The sequence below is a fragment of the Leptinotarsa decemlineata genome, unplaced genomic scaffold (genome assembly GCF_025532065.1).
Source record: "Leptinotarsa decemlineata unplaced genomic scaffold, Ldec_3_MD MMD2_tig00026354_RagTag_RagTag, whole genome shotgun sequence".
NCBI classification, from domain to species: domain Eukaryota; kingdom Metazoa; phylum Arthropoda; class Insecta; order Coleoptera; family Chrysomelidae; genus Leptinotarsa; species Leptinotarsa decemlineata.
This window is the reverse complement of record NW_027412702.1, coordinates 2,461,198-2,483,936: the sequence shown is the minus strand read 5'-3', so window position 1 is coordinate 2,483,936 and position 22,739 is coordinate 2,461,198. Positions and strand designations below refer to the sequence as shown.

Genomic DNA, 22,739 nt, shown 5'->3' with positions numbered 1-22,739 from the left:
TTTAACTTAATATTAATTTTTTCAAGATGTTGCATGTTAGCAGGAGTATTTACCGAATTTCTACCTTTTCTGAAAATTTTCAAAACTCTTTTTGTTGATCCTGTTATAAACAAGTTATCGAAATAGAAGTCATCAGCTTTTCAAATAGCCAAAAGGATTCTATTGCTTTAACCTTGGTTTGTTTCGAGTTTCACAATACTTTTTTAAAATGCATCTTTTATGTTTTATTGTAGAGTCAATTTCACGAGACAGCCTAGGAGCATATGGTTTCAATACTATAACCTTCTCGTAAGTGTGTGACAATAAAACAATTCTAAAAAAATAATGCAGTGTTTTCCTAAAGCTACTTTATGTTCTCAAAACTCTGTAGAAAGGCGTCTTCAACAAATCGACAAGAATATTTTCAAAATCTCCAAAAGAAACAAATTTAATTTTTCTTGGGGTCCATCAAATTACATTTCTCTCACTAGAATCTATTGCATCTTATCATAATTGACATTTCCTGGTTATACTAAATACATACATTACCAGTTCATGAAGGCAATGTCTGAATTCTTTATCCGTCAACAAGAGTAATCCTGAGCATGAAGTGGGCACGACAATTTCTCTTATAAAAACAACATCTATGGGAATCGTCCCGAAAACTCTAACTTTGCTTGTCATGAATAAACGAGAGTTCCAGTGGCAGAACGACTCTGTTAAAAAAAATAAGGTGAATGTTCAAATTTCGCGGGCTACCTACATTCGATTAGCGATTTTTAATTTTTTCATATTGTTACTCTTGCCTCGAATATATGTTCACAGTTTCAGATGTTTAGCATGTTTAGTTTGTTGGTGAGAGGCATAAAAGTTAGAAGTGTTCAGCGTGTTTAACGATTTTCTGCTATAAAAAAAATGGATCAAAGATTTTGAAAGCCGTGGATTTTTGGAATTTCTTCCTGACGTTTCGCTGGTGCGAGTGGCTAGCTTCTTCAGAGGGTTAACCATTATGCCTTGCTGTCAGATGACTACCTTTTAGGCTTCGTAAAGCGTATTTATGCCTTGTCAGGTAATCAGTTGAATTTGTTCCTGTATTTATACCTGTATTTGTATCTGTACTTGTACCTGCACTTGTACCTGGAACATTAACAATATTGCTGCCTGTTGTCATGTGCCTGTGTCATGTTATTCTAGAATTCCTTAAAATGGGGTTCCATATTCGATTGAGGTTTCAAACAAAATTAAAATTATTTTGTTTGAAAACACAGAACGAATTGCCCCCAACCAGGGATACCATAACCGACTGGTACGGGAGGCAATAGAGATCCACAAACACACGGAGAATTTCAACAGAAAAGAAGAAGCGGTGAACCTCAATCGAATATGCGCTTTACGAAGCCTAAAAGGTAGTAATCGAACATTAAGCCATGATGGTTGAACCTCTGAAGAAGCTAGCCACTCGAGCCAGCGAAACATCAGGAAGAAATTCCAAAAATCCACGGCTTTCAATGACGGCAAAGAAATGACACTGAAAACCTCAGTCGTGAAAGTCTAAACCATTTTGTCATGGATCAAAGAATTTGCCTCAAATTTTGTGTAAAAAAATTGAATAGGGTTCTCAAAACACTTGAAATGTTGACAGTAGCATACGGTGATTGTACTCTGAGCCAGAAAAATGTTTACAAGTGGTATAAGCTTTTCACAGAAGATCGAGAAGATGTAAATGATGACGCTCGCCCTGGACGCACCAGCACATCATCAACTGATGAAAATGTAAAAGTAAAAAAAAATTGTTATAGAGAATCGTCGAATCACTATTAGAGAAGTTGCTGAGAATGTCGGCATATCGGTTGGCTCAGGCCATGCAATTTTTCTGGAAATTTTGGGAAGAAGTACATCAGGAGTTCTTGCCACATTTTCGTATGGTCAATAAGGAGTTTTATCTTGAAGTTATGCGCCACTTGCTAGAAGCAATACGAAGAAAACGTCCGGTATTGTGGAAAAACAATACACAGCTTTTGCCTCACGATAATGCATCTGCTCACTCGTCATTGCTTTTTCGTAATTTTTTGGCCAAAAGCAACACCGTAATCATGCCTCAGCCACCGTATTCACCAGATTTGCCCTCTGTGACATTTTCCTATTACCAAGATTGAAGAGACGCATGAAAAGACGGTCTTTTGCGACGATTGAGGAGATAGAAACCGAATCGCTGAGAGAGCTCAAGGACATACCAAAAAGTGCATATTAGAACTGCTTTGAGGATTGGAAAAAAACGCTGGCACAAGTGTATTATATCTGAAGGGGGACTACTTTGTAGGGGACAAAATAGAAATTGATGAATAAATAAATATTTTTTGAGAAAAATAAAAATTCAACTTATTTTATGAACAGACCTCGTGAGTTGTCGCCGAATGAGGAATCGCTTTGTATCTCTGTAGCTTTCATTGCAAATAGGCAACTAGAGATGTAAGATCCCATGAGCATTGCATTCATGTCCCATTACCAGACAATGTTTGTCAATCATGATAGAATACTTTGGTATTGAAATATTTACGTTTTAGGGATGACAATGGAGATATTCCTGGAGATAAACGTGGAGCTGCTGGTTTAGATTCTTCCTTATATTCGCATTTGGTTCGAAACTGGTTTTGGGCAAGCCGTAAAAAAGGAGATGTTAATCCTGAAGGATTGAAGGAGGAGCGATTGAAAAAAGTAAGGATATTTCAGTCTTCAGGTGACTCTAGTGTGAGTAAACTGCTACTAATGAGGCCCTTAATAATATAAAGGAAATCAGAGCCACTGTAAATTGCTCACGAAGGATAATATAAAGGAAATGAGTCACTGATCTTCCTAAAAACTTGAGTAAATGCTGGTAAATAATAATACTATATTGAATATTGAGTACATTTAATCCCTTTAACCAAATCAAAATGCCTTGGTTGTCAAAAAATTATTTTCATATTTGGGGCAAATTATCTAAAAGAACATTTTGTTCAAGCCAGTCTCAAATTACCTACAATGTGGATTAATGGACTGACACCTATCAGAAAACAACTACTTCCCTGGCTAATACCACGAAGATCGTTGAATTATATCCGACATGTGTCAGTGCAGGATTCTTCACTGAAGATATTCCTGCACATGCTGTTGGAGATGCAACTGATGGAATCGATTTTCAATTAGTGAAACACACTTGCAGACCGGTTTTGGGCTGTTTGGCCATTCGACAGTGCAAAGTAGTGTCTATCATCAACATGAAGTCGATGATTTCCCATAATTGAAAATCGAATTCCTTTCAGAGTATCATTTCGCGAACTAGGCAGAAGCAAACGACAAACAACATGTTTGTCATCGCCCCATCTGCCTGTGAACGAGCTAACTAACCGCATATCCGAAATTTACCCAATTTCTCGTTTAACTCTTTCAGGGGCAAAAATTTTTAGAAAAAGAAGGTCCTAGAGGGGCAATACCATTTTATTCACTTTCAAATAACAAAAAATGCATAACATAAACAGAACTTATAATCGAATTATGTTAGAATAGTTTTTTTGGATTAAGGTCTCTTGGTTTTATGGAAAAATGATGGTATATATTTTGTACCACTGCACACTAAGGGACATCACTGTTTGTTATGGAAATCTTGAAAACATGATTTCTTCTTCCCTAAACAGAGTGGTACTTGACATACCGAACATATCCAATCTGTACGAATTTGTTTTCTTGATGTGCTGCAATGTGCACAACGACGTCTTGTAGCCCTTTCTGGTTGATGAACGCTCTCGGTTGTTCTTATTTCGAAAGGTACATGTGGTTTCGACTTTTTGAATTCCTGGAATCAAAGATAGTCTCTTTCTATTGATGATATTTTTTGCCACAAGAGAAAACACCATTTGTCTTTTGAAGTTTTTCATTGATAGCTTCTCTAAGTCCAATTCCTTTACCTTCATTATATATCTACAATGCCTTATTAGAAATACACAGAAATATCAACCAGTTACAAACCCAGTCAGATATACATGACCATAATACTAGGTATGCTAAGTTATTAAAAACTCCAAGGTATAGATTAACCAAATCTCAACATAATTCTCTGAATATCAATCTATATAACTGCTTGCCGGAGAGAATCAAATCACTATCTTTTGATCAGTTCAAAAAAAGCACAAAAAAATATATTCTTGAACACTGCTTTTATTCCACAGATGAGTTTCTCGTCACAACAAAGCAACTGAGTCATGCACTCAACACATCACTTCTCTGAAATATTCCATTCTGTTTACGCTATTTATTTATGCCTCACTTGATTATGTTTGTAACATTTTCAAAATATCATATGTTTTATTGTATAATTTTATTCATTGTGTACTTTATATTGTATCTATTAATATATTGACATGCCATAAATGTATTTATATATGTAATGTGGTGAAAATATATCTATCTATCTATCTATCTAATACAAAACGAAAGCATTGACAACAGCCGCGTCTACTAAATAAAAGAAGATGCGATGCCACCATTGTTCAATTTACTATCAATTTTATATATATTGAGATTTTGATCGAATTTATCCACGTAATTCATATTTTTGTTGTAATCTATCAAAGCATTTGGACAAGACATTTGAACAATGCTTCCGTCCTTATTTTTTTGATCAACTTGGCCCATACTAGTAGGATTATGGAAGTTAGATAAAACAGGAACACTTCGATTGTCTTGCCGTTTTATGGCACGAGGCTCGCCACGTTTCAAACGTTTATCAGGTTTGAAATTTGGATGTAATCTTCTGCTTGGGTTGACCGTGCCACAAGCGTGGATATTTTTGGTCTTGAGGTCTTCTAACAGCTGTACACTAGTAAAAAAAATGTCAAAATAGACAATGTGATGCTTTTTCTCCATACCTTTTGGTAGATTTTTCACCACCCTAGCACCCAAGCTTATCTTCGGATTTCCCGGTATACATTTCAAATTTCTGGCAATAACCATTTTTATTCGCTAACATCCACACTTTGTAGCCCCTTTTGATTGGCTTCTTCGGGAGATACTGTTTCATTGTACTCCTCCCTTTGAATTTGATCATCGATTCATCGATGGCTAACTCCCTAGAAGGAGCCATGCAGTCCATGAAATTTTTAGATATTTCGTTCAGAACGGGCCGTAATTTATAAAGTTTGTCATAGCCTGGCTCTCCTTTCTTGGGCATAATTATATTATCATTCAAATGTAGGTTTGAAAGGATCCAGCTAAATCGCTTCACTGGCATCACTGAACTGATATATGGGTCATTCAGATCTGGGGAGCTACTCCAATGATCTCTACCAAACCCATCAATAAGTTTATGACAAAAAAAACTTTCATTTCTGATTTGTCCGTAGTTTTAGGTCTCATGGAGGTTTGACGGCAGTATAAATCAGTTTGAAAGACTATATACTCTATGAGATCGTCGGTGAAAAATAGTTAGAAAAGTTTTCCAGGTGTAGGAGAGTCCATATTTTTCACAAAATCTCTTACTCCAGTCTCCGTATTGAAGATTTCCGGATCTTCTGGCATAGTATTCCTAGACAAGTCACGTGTATTCGACGTCATGTACAGCCGCTGTTGTATCAATGAGAGAGGCAAATTATATTCTGAATCTGAATCACTATCAGGCTGTATAGTATCGATATTGATGTCGATATTTTTGAATTCATCTTCGGATTGTTCCACTGTTGATTCAGGATCTGAAGGTATATCTTCGGCATCAATATTGTCCATTTCCTGCATGAATTCTTCATAAGTCATACCCTGAAGTTTGAATGGTAAGGATTCCATTATGAAACGCTGGAAAGAAGAAAATCATTGTTGAGGGGCGGTGGTACAAATAAGGTACCACAACACTACACAAAATTTTTCTACGATGAATGGATACACTCGAATGATTCCGTGAACAGCATAGTGTTGAAAATATCGGCAGAAAGCGAGCGAGCGGTAAACTATACAGTTAAGTAACTATATAATACACACTGGTACTAGATTTGAACCAAGGCCCGACAACTACAAGTATTGGGAATAGGTGGTACGTTTTCTGGACCAGCGCCCCATTAAATGCAATATTTTTTGGGTACACTTTATGAATCAGAGCCCCTCAAAAGAGTTAAGGAAAAAAACTTCACAAATTGAGTGGGCATTCTTGGAGACTGGCTGTAAATCAAATTATCTGACACGAATTTTTCTTTTAGATAACTTGATGTATAGCCGATCTCCGAGTATACCCACTCAATTTGTGAAGTTTTCTTCCTTAAACGAGAAATTGGACAAATTTCGGATATGCGGTTGGTTACGCCATTCACAGGTAGACGGGGCGATGACAAACATGTTGTTTGTTGTTCGCTTCTGCCTAGTTCGAGGAATGATACTCTGAAAGGAATTCAATTTTCGATTATGGGAAATCGACTTCAGTTGCACCTTGCACTGACGAGTGGCCAAACAGTCCCATCTATGAGGGGCTGTTTGGCCTCATAGAAGGGTCATTTTTAGCGATTTATTATAAACTGGCTTTTCAATAGACCTTTACACTTTCCGAAAAAATAAAAATAAAATCAATATTACTCCTTAGTTATATAAGAAAGTAATTCATCAGGAAGTGACACCCAATTTTTTCTATTTTGAAGGCAAATCGATGTTTCAGAAATGACTGTGACTACCATTGACACTTACCCTCCTTTCGAACCACGTTCCAAAATGTATGTGATTTTTGTAAAGCAAAGAAAATACATGAGTGAATATACAATAACTATTCAATTATTACATTTCAATCAAATATCTTTTTTATCAAATTCCAACTATAAAGTCTTTGTTTCATAATATGTTTCTCAATTTCGGAACTAACCATGTAATCGATCTCAAAAACAATGGCAATGTCGCACGCTTGGTAAGAACAACAAGAATACAGACATAATAGACAAAAAAGAGGCCGAACAAATTGAACTTTTGTAAAGACCCTGAAAACGTCATTATAAATGAAATGTCAAAAGTCACCATCGATTCCACCTGTGCATTGTTTTTTATTCAATGTCACACAATGTTTTATGTATATATTTTTCGAATGGTGAGAGCTACCAAAAAAATTATTCGGGGAAAGTTTGCAGATCGTAAAATTCTCTACAAAAAATGATATACCAATAATTTTCCCTATGAAGCACCGTTCTCAAGTTATCGTGATTTAAACTCAGAAAATCTAAATATGCACTCATATATGGACAGTATGCATTTTTGGAGGCCTATTTAATAAACGAAACAAATATAGGCAACAGGAAACAATCCGGTAACTTTCGATTATTGTACTCATGCACTTATGTATCATTCTGATGTCTTGAGGACAACTTGTAAATAGCTCTATTCCACTACACACATCTGCTAGGTAACACTGTGACTGAGCAGATGTTCTGTTTGTTCATCACAAGAATGGTGTTGCGTTTTTGTAAAATCGTTTAGTGAAAATCTCACAATAAAGTGTTTTTTGAATACATTAGTTATGGATTTTCATCAAGTATCAGCCAATTCCATCATATATAAGAAGCTGGTTATCTCTGTGATCTGGGTTTACATCATCTATACATCAATAAAGCTTCAGCATTCTAGAGAAGTAATTGTTCATGTGGCAGCAATTTCCATAGGAACTAGTGAATAAATATAGAGAAACAATAATCAAAGGATGGACCTTTCCACTGATATTGGAATAACGGCATAGGTGAAAGCAACATGTACATTAGTACCTCGTTTTATAGATTTTACAATTTTTTTCAGTAGTTTTTTCATAATCGAATAAAAATGATAGTCGTGACGTCATTAACATTTGATATGAACTTGACAACACTGTAGAACTCATTCTAATTGCATAATTATATTTTCTTCTCTTCCTGTATACCAGACAAAGTATACATCTCAGTTTGCATTAACAGGGAATGCAAGTTGGATTTTTGTACATGCTCTTCTGGCAGTAACTGTACAGAAAAGCTCTAGCACATTTTTTTGCGAAAACATTAGTATTTTTTTGCGAAAGTTACTTGGTGTATGAAATATAGTGAAGAAACTGTTGACATTTCCAAATACTCGAAATGTTGTTTACAGGAATTTGTGTAATGTAGTTTCAACATAGTATGAATTGTTCTCTTTTTTGTGTTTCAAAAATATATTCAACATCTGTTTGAAATCTGTCTTTCCATTAACCAGCTGTCACGCCCTACCAACAACAAACCTCAAAAGTCAAAACTTGTTCGAGCTGTTGATTAACAAGGTGAACGTGACAATTTATTGTTCGCTCCAACTTAGGAAGAGGAATGAAATACTCTGAAAGAATTCCGATTTTCAATTATGGAATATCATTGATTTTAGGTCGATGATGATCACTATCTTTCACTGATGAGTGGCTAATGAGCTGGTCTTCAAGTGTACCCGTTCCAAAATTGAAGGTCGACCCTTTCAGTTATATTGCCAATTGCATATGCAGGAAATTTTCTGTGAAGATTACTGCACTGACCCCTGTCAGATATAATCCAACGCCCTTCGTGATATTAGCCAGGGGAGTAGTTGTTTTCTGATAGGCGTAAGTTCATTCAACTTACTGTGTAAGTATATCCGAGACTGGCTTGAACGCTCAAAGTTCATTTCTTTACATTCATTATGATTTACCTTTTTTTTTTGTTTAGCGAATCAGATATGTTGTACTGACATATTTGCAGTTATAGTTTTGAACTGACAACATTTCATTTATTCATTTTATATTTTACAGATTTTACCTGAAATAAAGCCTTTCAAGAATTTAGGTTCGTCAAGTAAGAGCAGGAAGGTGTTTCTCCATAAAACAGTAAATGTGAACAGTAATCCAAAGATAGGAAAGAAATTGATACAAATACCAGTAAGATCATCATCTAAAAAATATACTAGAAAAATTACAGAACATCCTAAGAAATTAAAAAAATGTGAATATTACGATAAGCTGGACCGAACAATTTTGAAAAGAATCGGGCGTAACCGAAGAGTGCAATGGTCTCCTAAAGAAGATACAATTTTGATGTTGTGCAGAGCTGGTGATTTATTTTTGTATGGTGAGAGATACAAAAAAAAAGTGGTTTCTTACCAAGTTATCAGAGATGTCCTCCATAGTGCCTCCCGTGAAAGCCATAACAAAACATCCAGGTAGTATATTTTGAAATTTTAGCTGTAACATTGACAGATTACTATAACTATGGAAACTTCATACCTATTAGCAAACAATGTTAATGTGCCATTGTATGCAGTTGATGGGTAAAGAACTACAACCGAAATATTTTATGTCAATTTTGCATAAAGAACTACTCTTTTGTGAATATTATAATTTCATTGGAAAAATCGTTTTGGTCAAATTTGCAATATTTTGACTTAGTACTGATGTTTTTTGATCAACAGTATTTGTTTCCCATACTTACCTATCAAAGTGATCAGTGGAAAATATATTTTTGTGAAATGGTTCCAAAAATAATTGCAAATATTTGGTTATATATGATATCTATAATTGAACTTGTGTCTATATTCTGCTTAGATTGCAAATGAAACATGTATTCTGGGGTTTAGAGTATTCAAGAGGACGTTATTTTGCATTGAGATATAATAAATCTGGTTTTGGTTAAGATGGAAAAAATGTCCAGGTTTTTCGAAGCTTTTCGAACTGGTTTTACTAATGTTTGATCTCTGAAAACACAAAAAAAAATATTGAATAATGATTTCAATTCTTCAAATGTAATGGTAAGTGGTGTACCTAATTCATAAAAAAATCGTGGATTCACACCCAACTTCCATCAGTAAATTTTCTCGTGAGTATTTTTCCAGTTGAGATTTGGTTGAGTCCTTTGAAAACACTTTCCTCATCAGAACAAAAATACTGTCACTCGACGAGCCTTTTACTAACAAGTCGGCATCATCGGGAAATTATTATGACTACCTATCAAGTTGGTTGAGTTACTTACATAGCTGACATGACTGCGAATAACCAAGATGCTCCTTAAGTGACTAGGGGAGTTGTTAACTTAGACTACACAGGACTCGAGACAAATGACCTTAGCTGTTGATGACACTGAAAAATAAACCCTCATAAGCCGAAACTTGTCGAGCTGAGGATTAACGAGGACATACCTTTTAACGTCTGATTATTGCAAAGATTATAGCAAAAACGTGTTTTAAATAATATTTATTGTAAAAAGTCTATAATTATCATGGATTGTGTTATCAATTTTCATCAGGTAATGGGTCAATTTATTGGAGTAAACAAACATCAGAGAAACTGTTAAGATTCATATCTAAATATAGTTGTAGTAATCTCTCAGGATATTGTTTTCTTCCAGTTATGATGCGGCGACGTTAACACATGACAATTATACAACAATGTTGAACCATAATTATAACATTTCAGATCTATTCAACGGCGATTAAAAAAACACACAACATACCCTTTTAATCAAATAGAAAAGAATCTTCATAATCTCCACCAACTACAACCGATATCTGACTATTTTTCACTGTTAGCAAATTATATATCTTCAGAAACTGATGAAACAGGTGCACCTTTCAAATTGACAGATGCACAAATTCACACAGCCTACGTCATCCTAATGTCAGTTATATTGAAACATAAGAAGGAAGTATTTGATGTTTTACAGGGTGGGTACTATAAAATACATTAATCAATGAAATGTTTCCTAATTGTTTATTGTTGCAGGTAATACTATCAAAGTAGATTATTTATCAAAACAAAACTTGGACTATACCGAAAAGGAATCTGTTGAAATCGATAAGACATCTCTCAAATTTGAGGATCCCAAAAATGAAGATGACATTAAGAAAAATGTTTTGAAGTCGGTAATACATAGTTCATTGACTTCCAAAGATAAGACAAGTGAGTAAACTGAATTTCCGCTTTTAGAGAACATTCATTTATTATTTTATAGTGACTACTATTTAGTCAAAGAAATGCAATAAAAACTATTCAAAAACTGTTTTCAATTGACCAAAATTTCTTCCTTAAATAGTTTATATGATCTTCTTGAATTGGTCTAGATAGCTAGAACATTTGGAACCTATACCTCAATTATATTTAATATTTATATTAGTTATATCGCTTTCTTGTTCACTTTGATATTAACCATATCACTTTTTATTCAAAACTTCATCATTCTCTTCAGCTGTGTCAAGAGAGAAGGTTTACTTTCTAGACAATAAAGTATATTTATCATTTTATTATTATTATTTATGTTAGGTATTTCAAGTAGGAAACTGAAAGGTGTCTATACTTTGTAAAGGTTATGGAGAACTTTAATGAGACAAGCGAAAAATATGTCAAAGAAGACCGTTCAAAAACATATCAAGAATATTCATTAAAATGAAATGATATTCCAAAAATACATTGACCTGAATATTTTAAACATCTGTTTACATAACTTCAAGGCTGAGACTTCAAGATTTAACCTTCGTCCTCACAGTCAACACATATACCAGTGATGATGTGTGTCTTAGAATAGAATAGAATTTATTTATTCATCACTGAAGAATTTACATATACATACAAGAGAATACATATATATACATGCAAAAAACTTATCGGACTAGTCACAAGGCAATAAAGAAAATTCAGAAATATACAATTTAAAATATAAAAAAAATATGCATACAATTAGATTTAAATTCTCTACAATGTAGTGTCTGAAAACTCTTCAATGGAGTGAAATGATTGATTTATTAGATAATGAGTTACATTATCCTTCAACACATTTGCACTTGCTGAGTTTAAGTGCGGAAATATATTCATAAGTCGGTTATAGCACCTGATTCCTTGGTATATGTGAGAATCCTGACCAATGCTCAATCTTGAGTATGGCTGGTGGATGCTCTCACTATTTCTCTTATTGTATTTGTGTAGATCACATCTTCTACTCAGGTTATTTTATTCTTTTTTGACATTGATGATAACCAGAAGAATATAAAGTTAAGGGACTGTTAAAATTGAGAGATGTTTGAATATGTTTCTACAAGAGGTGCCACGAGCTACACCTGCCATACATCTAATTATTTTCTTTTGGATGATGAAGACTTTATTCATATGTACTGAATTTCCCCAGAAGATCAATCCGTTGCTCAATGCAGATTGTACAAGTCCAAAGTACGCTAATTTAAGTACGTCTAATGATATTGTGCCCTTGAGTTGTCTGATAATAAAGCAAATTGTACTCAATTTATTTGTTATATCATTAATATGAGGTTCCCATGTAATATTTTGGTCTATTTTGATACCCAGAAATTTAATGAAATTTACCTGTTCTATTCATTTATGATTCACACATTAAAAAATTTATATCACGATTTATATTTTTTGTTGTGAATACCACAAAGAATGTTTTTTGTAGGTTAACTAGTAGTCCATTAAACGAGCACCATTTATGAAAATCATTGCCACAAATGCTTGCTCTGGTAACAGCATTTTTTAATTCATTATCTGATATGAGAATATTACTGTCATCAGCATACATGACAATTTTTCTAGCATTGGGACATGAGTACACCATATCATTGATAAAAATTATAAAGAGAACAGGTCCCAAGATTGATACTTGAGGTGCACCAGTATTTACAATTTTTTCTGTTGATCTATTTTCACCTAATGCTACAATTTGTTGCCTCTTTCTGAGATAAGATGCAAGCCATTCATTTGCGACTCCTCGTACACCAATCCGATACAGCTTATCCAATTGAAGATTATGGTCAACTGTATTGAATGCTCTAGTCAGGTCAAGTAAAGTGCGATGGGATTGTGTTTGTCGTTGAGAGAGTCATATATGTTTGTACAAAAATCGCCTATTGCGGTTAATGTTGATTTGTTTTGTCTGAAATCGTTTTGACAGGTAAATAATATTTTGTGGTGATTCAAAAATTTGTTGATACGATTATTATATGCCATGTCAATTATTTTTGCTATTTGACTCTGTAAGCAAATATTACGGTATTTTGTAACATCATCTTTTAATCCCTTATTTTTGAAAATTGGTATCGACTTTACCTTAAGGACCTTAAGGACCGATGGGTACTGCGCCGAAGTGAATGATTCATTTATTATATGAGCCAATGGTAAACTTATTATCTCTTTAACATGACACACAGCTTTCCCACATATATCATCTATTCCAGAAGCCAACTTCTTAGTTGTCTTCATTATATATTCTTCAATCTCGTGACTGGTGGTAGGAGAAAAAAAGAAACTGTGTTCATAATAAGGAGATAGTTTCAATTTATCAACCTGTGGTTTTGGACAAGGTATGTCCATGAAAAAGTCACTTAGAGCATTACAGATTTCCCTTTGGTTCAATATTATTCTGTTGTTTATAATAAGTTGTTTCACTGTGTTATTTGTTGCCTTATTTTTCGACTCATTGATTATTTTCCAGCTCTCTCTCATTAAATTCGGTGCTCGTTGTAGTATGTCGTTGTTATAAGTAAGTTTATTTTCTTTCTGAAAAAAAGAGAAATTAAACTTTTTATGTTTTTTACCACTTTTATTTGTAACTAACGTTACTGCAGTTTCGTCCTATACGGACATTTTCAAACTTATACAATAAACTAACTGCAGTAACGTTAGCTACAAATAAAAGTGGTAAAAAACATAGAAAGTTTAATTTCTCTTTTCTTCATTATGATTTCCTACCACGTAGTAGCGGCTACATCCATCAATTTATTATTTTCTTTCACTTTTTCATTGTAATAGTGCTTCAAGATCTTATACCTTGTATGTACTATATTGTTAGATGTATTCTTCACAATTTTTGACATCTCACATAGCATATTATGAAGCCCTTTCAATTCGGGAGAGTACCATGGTTTTTCATTTTCACTCAAATGGAATTTTCGCCAAGTGAAAGCGATGTTGTAGTGATATTTGAAGGTGGTGTAGAAGTTGTTGAATTTATCATCTATATTTGATGAATTAAATGTGTCTCCCCATGTTTCTTTCTGTAGTAAAGTTTCAAAAGTCATTAGATTATTTTCTGAAGTATCATGTTTGATACTTCAGAAAATACTTGTTTTTCGTAATGTATATAAAACTGGCATATTTGAAAAGTATGATCAGATATGTGATTTTCTTTAATTATTTGTTGTTCAACGTCTAAATTTGTGAACATGAAATCAATAGAAGTGGAGCTTTTGCTGGTAATTCTTGTTGCATGATTGATATGATTTACCATTCCGAAATCATATTGATTGTTTCTCTGGTATTAACAGAGTCAGTTAGGAACTACAAGTTTCATTCGATCATGGCCTACCAGCTCGGATGTTGCTTTCTCTAGCGCCATAACCCTTAAACATTAGGTCGATAGTTCATCGATGGCACCTCTTGATAGGTGGAATGTGAACCTCTGTCATAAGATGACAGAACAAAAATACTTGTTCGACACGCGTTTCGCGAGATACACGTGTTTCGACTCCTATGGAGTCGAAATACGTGTGTCTCGTGTGTCACGTGTGTCGAAACTCCTAGAAAATATTTGATTTTTGCTATCGGTGTGACCAGCGGGTGCATAACGGTTGGCTTATCTGGGCTCTCATACTTGCGATATACACCATCACGTAGGCCTAGAGAATTCCATCCCTGGGCATCATGCTTAGAAACTCTGACATCTCATCCATTCTCTATAGGTCCAGTTCTTTAGGATCTGATTTTATGGACGGGACATGTACTGCTTGTCAAATTTCTACTTTCTTTTAGATTACAGTCTTCAAATTACAGTAACCTTACTTCTTGCTGTCCATTCGTCATTTATGGATTTTGTATTATGTATTTGTATGTATGTAGGTGACTTGTGTTTTGACTCGGGTATCTTGCCTCAGATTTTGACGACCCATCTTCTATCCTCTCAGCGATTTCATTTCTTGCATCCTCATTTTTTCTGTACCATTGGAACCATTTTTTTTATGAAGTGAGACCTTGGTGTTTTCCAGCAGAACATTCGTATATGCCCTAGTTTTTTATAGTTCTCTCACAAGATACGCTGAATTTATAAACAGTTCGTAGCAACTTGTTGACTTTTTAGTTCAGAGTTAGTTCTTTGGACGAGGCCATCTTTCTCAATTGCATTTTTATTCTTTTACAAGCAGTTTTGGCAACCGCAAGCCCAACGTAGCTATCATGGCAGCTTTTATGGTAAAATGATATAGCCTTAGGACTTGTTGCATCTCAGTATCCTTGAAACCGTAAATAGAGACAGGTACTAAAATCTGAAGGCCAATTTGATAAGTCTTTTGATATCCACTCCATACACCGGTAAAATCTCCTGCGGTTATTGAAATCGGCTTCTGTGTTGTCTCGTTTTTGTTGTCAGTGTCTGATCTCACATTGAGAGTAATAGTGCAATAGTTTCATTCTCTTTCGTCCAACTTTTGGCCTTGGCTGCTGCCTCGAACTGTTGAAGTTACCTATTCCTCGAGGCCATCAAAAGTTGGAGGTTTCAGGGTTCTAGGTAGGACTATAGCCGGTGGAACTATCACCCACAAATCAGGTGTGGTCTTTCAATTTGTTCACCTATTTGTATAACCTGTTCGTCCAATTTATTTTTCATCCTGTCAATGTTTCTTTCATTATCTCACCTGTTTTTGACTCACCAAATTACAATTGTTTCAGTTATTTCACTTATCTACTATAGTTTGCCAACGCTTGTGACTTGTCTGAACTAACCTCTAGGCTGATTTCAGAAGCGACCCGTATAAGATATTATTGCTTAATTATTTCTTGTGTAGTTGTTAAACGCCTCGCCAATTCATATGCGACTCATCGCATTCGCAACAATATTATTATTATTATTAATGAAGTAATATTCTCTTACAGGTGCTGGGTTGCAGTTACTTAAGGTTTATCAAAAATATCCTGATCAACTTATTCGAGAATCTGTAGAGGAATTGAAACAAACTAATACCATTTCTTGCAAAAAGTATAACGTGAAGAAGACCAATATTTGGCAGGCGCCATTTCATCTTTCTCAGTGTTATATCTTCTATCAATACACCACGTTCAACATTACTTCTGCCGTAGAGGCATATAAAACCTATTTAGCCCTGAGACATGAGTCACAAAACGAAATGTCTTTGAGTTTTTCAGAAGTAACTGTAAATACCAAGAGATACGGCCAATTGTTGGGGATGAATGAATTCAGAAGTTTTTGGAATAAATTACGCTATGAATTTGATTTACCTCAAAGTGTGATTATTTTAAATCCTTGCCTCAGCGACCACGAAGAAGTCATCCACGAGTTGGCAGTAAGATTTCAACTGAAACTGAAGAAACTTCAAAAAGAGAACAAGGAAAGTGATCAAGATATCGAATCTGAATCTTTGAGGTAAATATTGGATTTGTCCATTTTGCTATACCCCTCAGGCTTCTGATACAATTCAAGTTTATGATGGGGTGCTTTGTTTCGAATGTACGGAGTGAAAAAGAATTTCGACAATAACAATTTATTATTAAAAGTTACATGTAATGTTAAGTAATCTAGAAGAACTGTTGAAAATGACTACCCCCCACTCGGATGCAAGAATCCAGTCTTCTTCTTATCAACTCCCGAACTCTTTCAAAAACACCAGGATCATTTCTGATTGAGTTACACCCAGCAATTATCCGATTTCTCAAATCTTCCACTGGAGTGGTATAAACTAATGACTTTAGATTTTTTATTACTTGGTAGGTCCAGTGTAGTACGCTATACTTTTATTTCGGCTACGTTAATAATTTTAAAATTACCAAAATTGTTATTGTCGAAATTTTTTTCGCCCCGTATTTTCGAAACAAAGCGCCCTATCAAAAATCATCAAAGAACAAAATATCCTTAGAATAGTCCAATGAATGGTCCCTTAATTTTTTGCCGCATGTTTAATGAACACCTTAAATAAATATATAACCTCAAAAGGAGCTAGTTATTTCAGAATTGGTCCAATTGATAATTTTGACGTCCGAAGATGCTATTGTATAGCGAAACACATTAAGCGGTTTTGTAAACTAATAAGTGGAAATCTCATATTGAAGTGTTTTTTGGATGAGTTATAATGGATTTTCATCAAGTCGGTCAATTCTGTCATATTTTTTATGTATTTGATTGATTCATCATGGGACTTCTACAGTCATACTTACACAACTCACTAGTATTACTTGTTGCCATGCAAAGGTAGAATCACCATTCGTCAGCCGAAAGATCATCCATCTGTTTTCAATCGATTGTTACAAGAGTGATGAAAAATTATACACATACTATTGCTATAGAATTTAGGATAGGCAAATGTGTTGGGGTGGAATAACACCACTCACAAGTGGTAACCTCATTGAGAAACTCCCTTCACGGCAACTCCAGACAGATCTGGTCAACATTACTATAGGGAAAAAATAAAGCAGCTGAAAATATGCTTGCCATTTTGATCTTAATTTACTTTTTCAGAGTAGTGAAGTAGACTCTATAGGAGCTACACCGACTCCATCTGAAACTCTAAAGAATAATCTACTTCATGTGAAGTAGATTTTTTTTCTGATTGATTCGGCCGTTACTTGATGAAGATCCATAGTAATTTCATAAACTACACCTCACACAGTAGCTTCTTCAACAGTGATTTGAATACTACAAGTTGCTTCTTAGGCTAATATTTATATACCACAGGTAACTACATCTATCAAATTACCTAAACCTCTACAATTCTTTTATACCTGAAGCATATTACCTCACTTCAATCAATCAATCAATCGATCAATCACTGTACTTTATTGTCTAAGAAAAAAATCTTATTGACAAAGCATATGAAAACAATACTATTACACAAAATAACATACACATATATAACACATATATACACACACACACACACACACACATATATATATATATATATATATATATATATATATATATATATATAAAATACAAGTTATCAAGTAATTATAAAGAAAAATAAAAATAACAGGTGCAGACAAAATAAAAATATAATAAAATATAATAGTTGAAGTTATGTAAAATTTCCAGAACTGTAAAAAGTTCAAAAAATAAAATCTAAATCAGAAGCTGCTCTCAAAGCCTGTCTTCAAAATATTCGACCAAGCTGTAATACGCTTTTAAGAGCAAAAGTTCTTTTACACGGTTACGGAATACCTTGTAGTTCACTATACTTTTCATTTCGGTAGGTAAATGGTTGAAAATCTTCCGACTCTCAAACAAAACATCAATAATAATACTTTCTCGGTTTTTTAAGAAAACAAGTTCAATAATGGTGATCTATTCATATCAAATTGGTCATTCATAAAAATGTTTGAATTTCTAAGTTTATTAATTTCCATTGCTTACAAACGATTCAGTTTCAAACCTTTATTATCTATGCGTGAAATTTCGAACCCAATATGATTTTCTTCTAAAAGATGATTTGAATACGAGAACTTGTTTTCTTATTTACATAGCTCATATGATGTTCCTGGATTCGATTTCTGAATGTTCTGCCAGTTTGGTCAATATATACCTTAGGACACGTTCCACACTTTAATTTATATACTCCTGATTTCTCGAAATTGGATGTTTTGTCTTTATTATTTTTAACTAACTTTTCCAATGTATTACTTGTTCTATGTGCAATTTTAATATCTCGTTTGCTTAAAAATGAAGCCACTTTTCCGTTGTTTGTCTAAAATACGTTAAAGCTCTATAATTTTGATTTTAATTATCTAACTCAGAGGTTCTCAAACTTATTTTGTCTACCGCCCACTTCGAGAATTAAGGATTTTCTAGCGCCCCCAATTTTTTTACTGTACTACATCTTAAGAATCCCTATTGCAGTCATTATTTTAATAATTAAATTATGTGTGTCATGTGAAAATAATACTTTCTGATGAGGGTAATTAATGTAAAACACAATTTTGTAATATTAGGAAAACTTTTATTCATGTTGATAAAACAAACATTTCAATTTGAATTTTGAAACTAATCTACCTAATGTGAAGGATAAATTTGATGATCGTTGATCGATGGACCACAATTCAGGGTACAATTGCGGGATTGGCTTTTTTAGCCAAAATTCTTGGTATCCATTTTTGAATTTCATTTTTATTTCATCGTTCGTTATCACTTCTTCTTCCAGCTGGAGTGATCCTGCTGTGTTGAGATTTGAAAAAGGATCCAACACCCAGTCCTGTATTTCCAATTTTAAAATGTCCTGGAATCGTTCTGTGAAATCACTGTGGAGGTTTTCCAAATGTTGGCGGTAAACAAGCAAGTCATTGTTGTTGAAGGATACTGCTGGCAAATTAGGGAAATTGTGAAACTCACGTCTGCCGCTATTATTCTTGTATAAGAGCAATTTGGCCACAAAAGCAGCAATGACATTTTTTTTAATCAAATTCTAGTCGTCACTTTGAAGTTGGAGATTGACATAAATCGAGTCAGACAGTTACATCTTAATAACCAATGCACTTTTGTGTGAAATAGTAATAGGTTGAAATCTTCATCATTAACAACACAATGCTGATTAAATAATCTGTCATTTAAAGAGCTGTTTCGGATTTTATTGACTGCTTTGATGATATATTGCAGTGATTGAGAGAGGCGCTCACTCAAATTTTTCGCAACCAAATGTTGCCTATGAATGATGCAATGTACAGCGAGCACATCTGGATTTTTTTTAAAGTATGCTATGAAGCCTTTGTGACATCTTGTCATAGCCGGAGCGCCATCCGTAGCAGCTGATATATTATTATATATGGTTCCTCCTTTTGTATCCGTCTTTAAATTCCTAGAAAATAGTAATTCTTGATATATTTTCTCATTTTTAATAAACCTCACGTATGACAACAATAATGCTTCATTGGTTGGTAAAGTGGACTCATCTAACTGAATTGAGAATTTAGAAGTTTTCAGATGATTGCACAATAACTCTTCAATGTTTTCAGCCCTCTCATCAATTCGTCTTTGCACGGAACTATTGCTCAAAATAATTTTTCGGATAATATTTGCTGCTGGTTTCTGGAGCACAGTAGTTATTACTTCATTTATTGCCGGTAAAATTCAATCCTCTCCAATAGTGTGAGGTTTACCTGTTTGAGCAATTAGCAAGGAGATATTGTAGGAAGCTCGGAGTCCGTCGTCGTCTTGCTTAGAAGCTGCTGAAAAATGTTTTGACACAGTTGGCTGAGCTGAGTGTTTCTTTTTCAGTTCTTGAGAAAAAGTCACAATATTGTCTTTTTATCTAAATTCAACTTGTTTTCTAATATCGTCGAATGACATTACTGACTGAATGGAGCGCGCGCTTTTATATGAGGCAGCAGGCGGACCTAGTACTTTCGAGAATGAAGACTAAAAACTTCTCGCTTCGTATTGGAGTTTACCGCCATCTATTGTACAGTTTGACAACTATTGGACAGAAAATAGTTTCTGTCTAGTACCCTAGATGACGTTACACGAGGAAACGCGCGTTAAGCGTAAAGGAGCGGTAAAGTGTGTGTTAAAAGCAAAAAAACATTTTTAAATTAGCCATCGCCCCCCTAAATCGCTTCAACGCCGCCAATCTTCTCTGTGTCCTTAACTGCCCCCCTGTAGGCCTCCAGCGCCCACAAGGGGGCGTTATCGCCCACTTTGAGAAAGACTAATCTTACTTATCAATAGGAAAAACGTCTTGAATCGCTTTTGCATACACTTTTTTGGAAAGTATTTTGTTTATTAATTGGGCTTGTTTACTGCAATTTGTTTGATGATATTAAGTGGTTTATTGAAATTATCTATTGAAAGAGGAACATTGATTAATCTGTGAATCATGCTATTATAAGCTGCTACTTTGTGTTGATATGGATGGGTAGAACCGTAATGTAATTGAAAAATCATGTTTGTTGTTCATTCTACTAATTGTTGAGTCCAAGAAATTGACTGAGTTGTCTGCTTTTACTTTAATAGAGAATTTAATGTTTTCATGTATTTTGTTGATATCCCTATGAAAAGTATATAATTGTTTCTTAGTACCTGTAAAACATACCAAAACGTCATCCACATATCTATGCCAATACAAGAAATTCTTAATCAAAGCATGTTTAACAATCGACTTCTCTAGGTTATTTATGAAAATTTCCGCAAGTAAGGGGCTTAACGGATTTCCCATAATTAAACCTTTTGAAGAGGAATAAATATTGTTGTTAAAAAAATAAAGTTTGTGGAGATCAAATCGTGAGGTGTTGTTTATGAAATTAACCTCTTTGATTATTCTTAATTTAATGTCATTATTTTTTTTTCTGTTTTTGACTGTGTTTCCTCACTAATGTCTTTTATGTTTGATATCATGATAAATTTCTAACTTTCTGAACATGGTTGACAAAAGTAGTTGATTGATGATGATTATTTCTTTAGATAAAGTAAACAAATGTAGTTCGAGATATTCAAGAATTTTTTTTTTGTAATAATTAAGATTTCACGTTTCACAAATTAAAAAGGATACATTTTAAATATTTCAGAACAAAATTCAGTAATGATTCAAACCTAATTACCAATAAAGAAGGCAAACTTTCACCTGCAGAAAAAATAATGCACAACAGTGATATACAAAACACCCATCAGGATTTGGCAGATGATAATGAAAATACTGACGAAATTGATAGACTGAAAACGTGGGTAGCTAATTGTATGAAAGCTGAAATGGAACGAAGCCCTAGTCCAGAATTCATGGAGTGGGATGAAACACTTCACAGTAATGTTGCCACTGAAGAACCAGTTGTTACAGTTGATCATACTCTAGTTTCATCTGAACAAGACTTTGAAAATAACGATGCCAGTAAAGAATCAAGTATGATTGAAAAGAAAGTGCTGGATAGAGTCCCAACTCTAGAAGAGATTAAAGAAGGTGAGTTTGTTTTATTGTGTGAAATGGTGGGAGTCTTGATAAATAAAGACAGATAAGCATAATTAAAGATTATCCCTTCCATTGTTAGAAATGAAGATTGTGGAATAGACTGGAATAGACATCTTATCAAATTACTTTATCCAATAGCCAGAATTACGAAAACACTTTTCTCAACACATGTTAGTTCAAGTACAATGATGGTCATTGATCGGTCAGTTAAAAAAATATGAATTGTCAGTTCTCTTAGTAGTAGTACTTCATATCTATTGAATAGGTTTTTCTCACACCAAAACAAGAATACTGCATCTTTCCTGATGATGCTAACTTGGTTAGTGAAACACTTTGTTCTGGCGTGAGAAAAGTGTCTTCAATAAATTCATTTTATGCCAGAGTTTCCAAATTCTACTTATAAAGTTTTCCAAATAATTGTTTCATTATATTTGTTCACATTATTTCAGAAATGTTGAGATTGGGATCCAGTGAAGACAGAAGAATTCCGTACATTACTGATCTTAGTGATTTGCTTAACAAAGAAAATTTTGGAGATATACCTACAGATGAAAAAACATTGAAGCGTCTGAAAAATCATTTTATTACTCAGTATGCTTCTTTGCAGAAAGTAATCGTAGAAGATTTAGAATATGTTCCAGAAAATATATTGAACATTATAGAAGATAAACTAAAAATCGAGAGAATTTGGAATAAAGTGGAGAAGTAAGTGATTCCTATTTTTTCATTCTAACAATACTTATGATTGGTCATAGAAGTTAAATTCAAATTTTACTTCTCATATAAACTGATGAAAACGTCAAATGTCGTCAGTAAGTTTATTTTCAAAAAATACTAACAAATTTTGATTA

At 34.0% G+C, this 22,739-nt stretch overlaps 1 protein-coding gene across 2 annotated transcripts in view; it reads left to right on the top strand.

Annotated features, from left to right (window-relative positions):
• LOC111517953 (general transcription factor 3C polypeptide 1) overlaps window positions 1–22,739 on the top strand; it is a 47,686-nt gene that overhangs the window by 17,125 nt on the left and 7,822 nt on the right. The window contains exons 11-17 of one of the 2 annotated variants that reach the window (XM_074184394.1): window positions 2,544–2,694; window positions 8,753–9,159; window positions 10,409–10,656; window positions 10,715–10,891; window positions 15,863–16,370; window positions 21,494–21,879; window positions 22,338–22,593. In XM_074184394.1, the coding sequence (XP_074040495.1) occupies window positions 2,544–2,694; window positions 8,753–9,159; window positions 10,409–10,656; window positions 10,715–10,891; window positions 15,863–16,370; window positions 21,494–21,879; window positions 22,338–22,593 (2,133 nt within the window). Of the gene's footprint in view, window positions 1–2,543; window positions 2,728–8,752; window positions 9,160–10,408; window positions 10,657–10,714; window positions 10,892–15,862; window positions 16,371–21,493; window positions 21,880–22,337; window positions 22,594–22,739 lie in introns of both variants that reach the window. The other variant, XM_074184393.1, reaches the window with a different exon arrangement.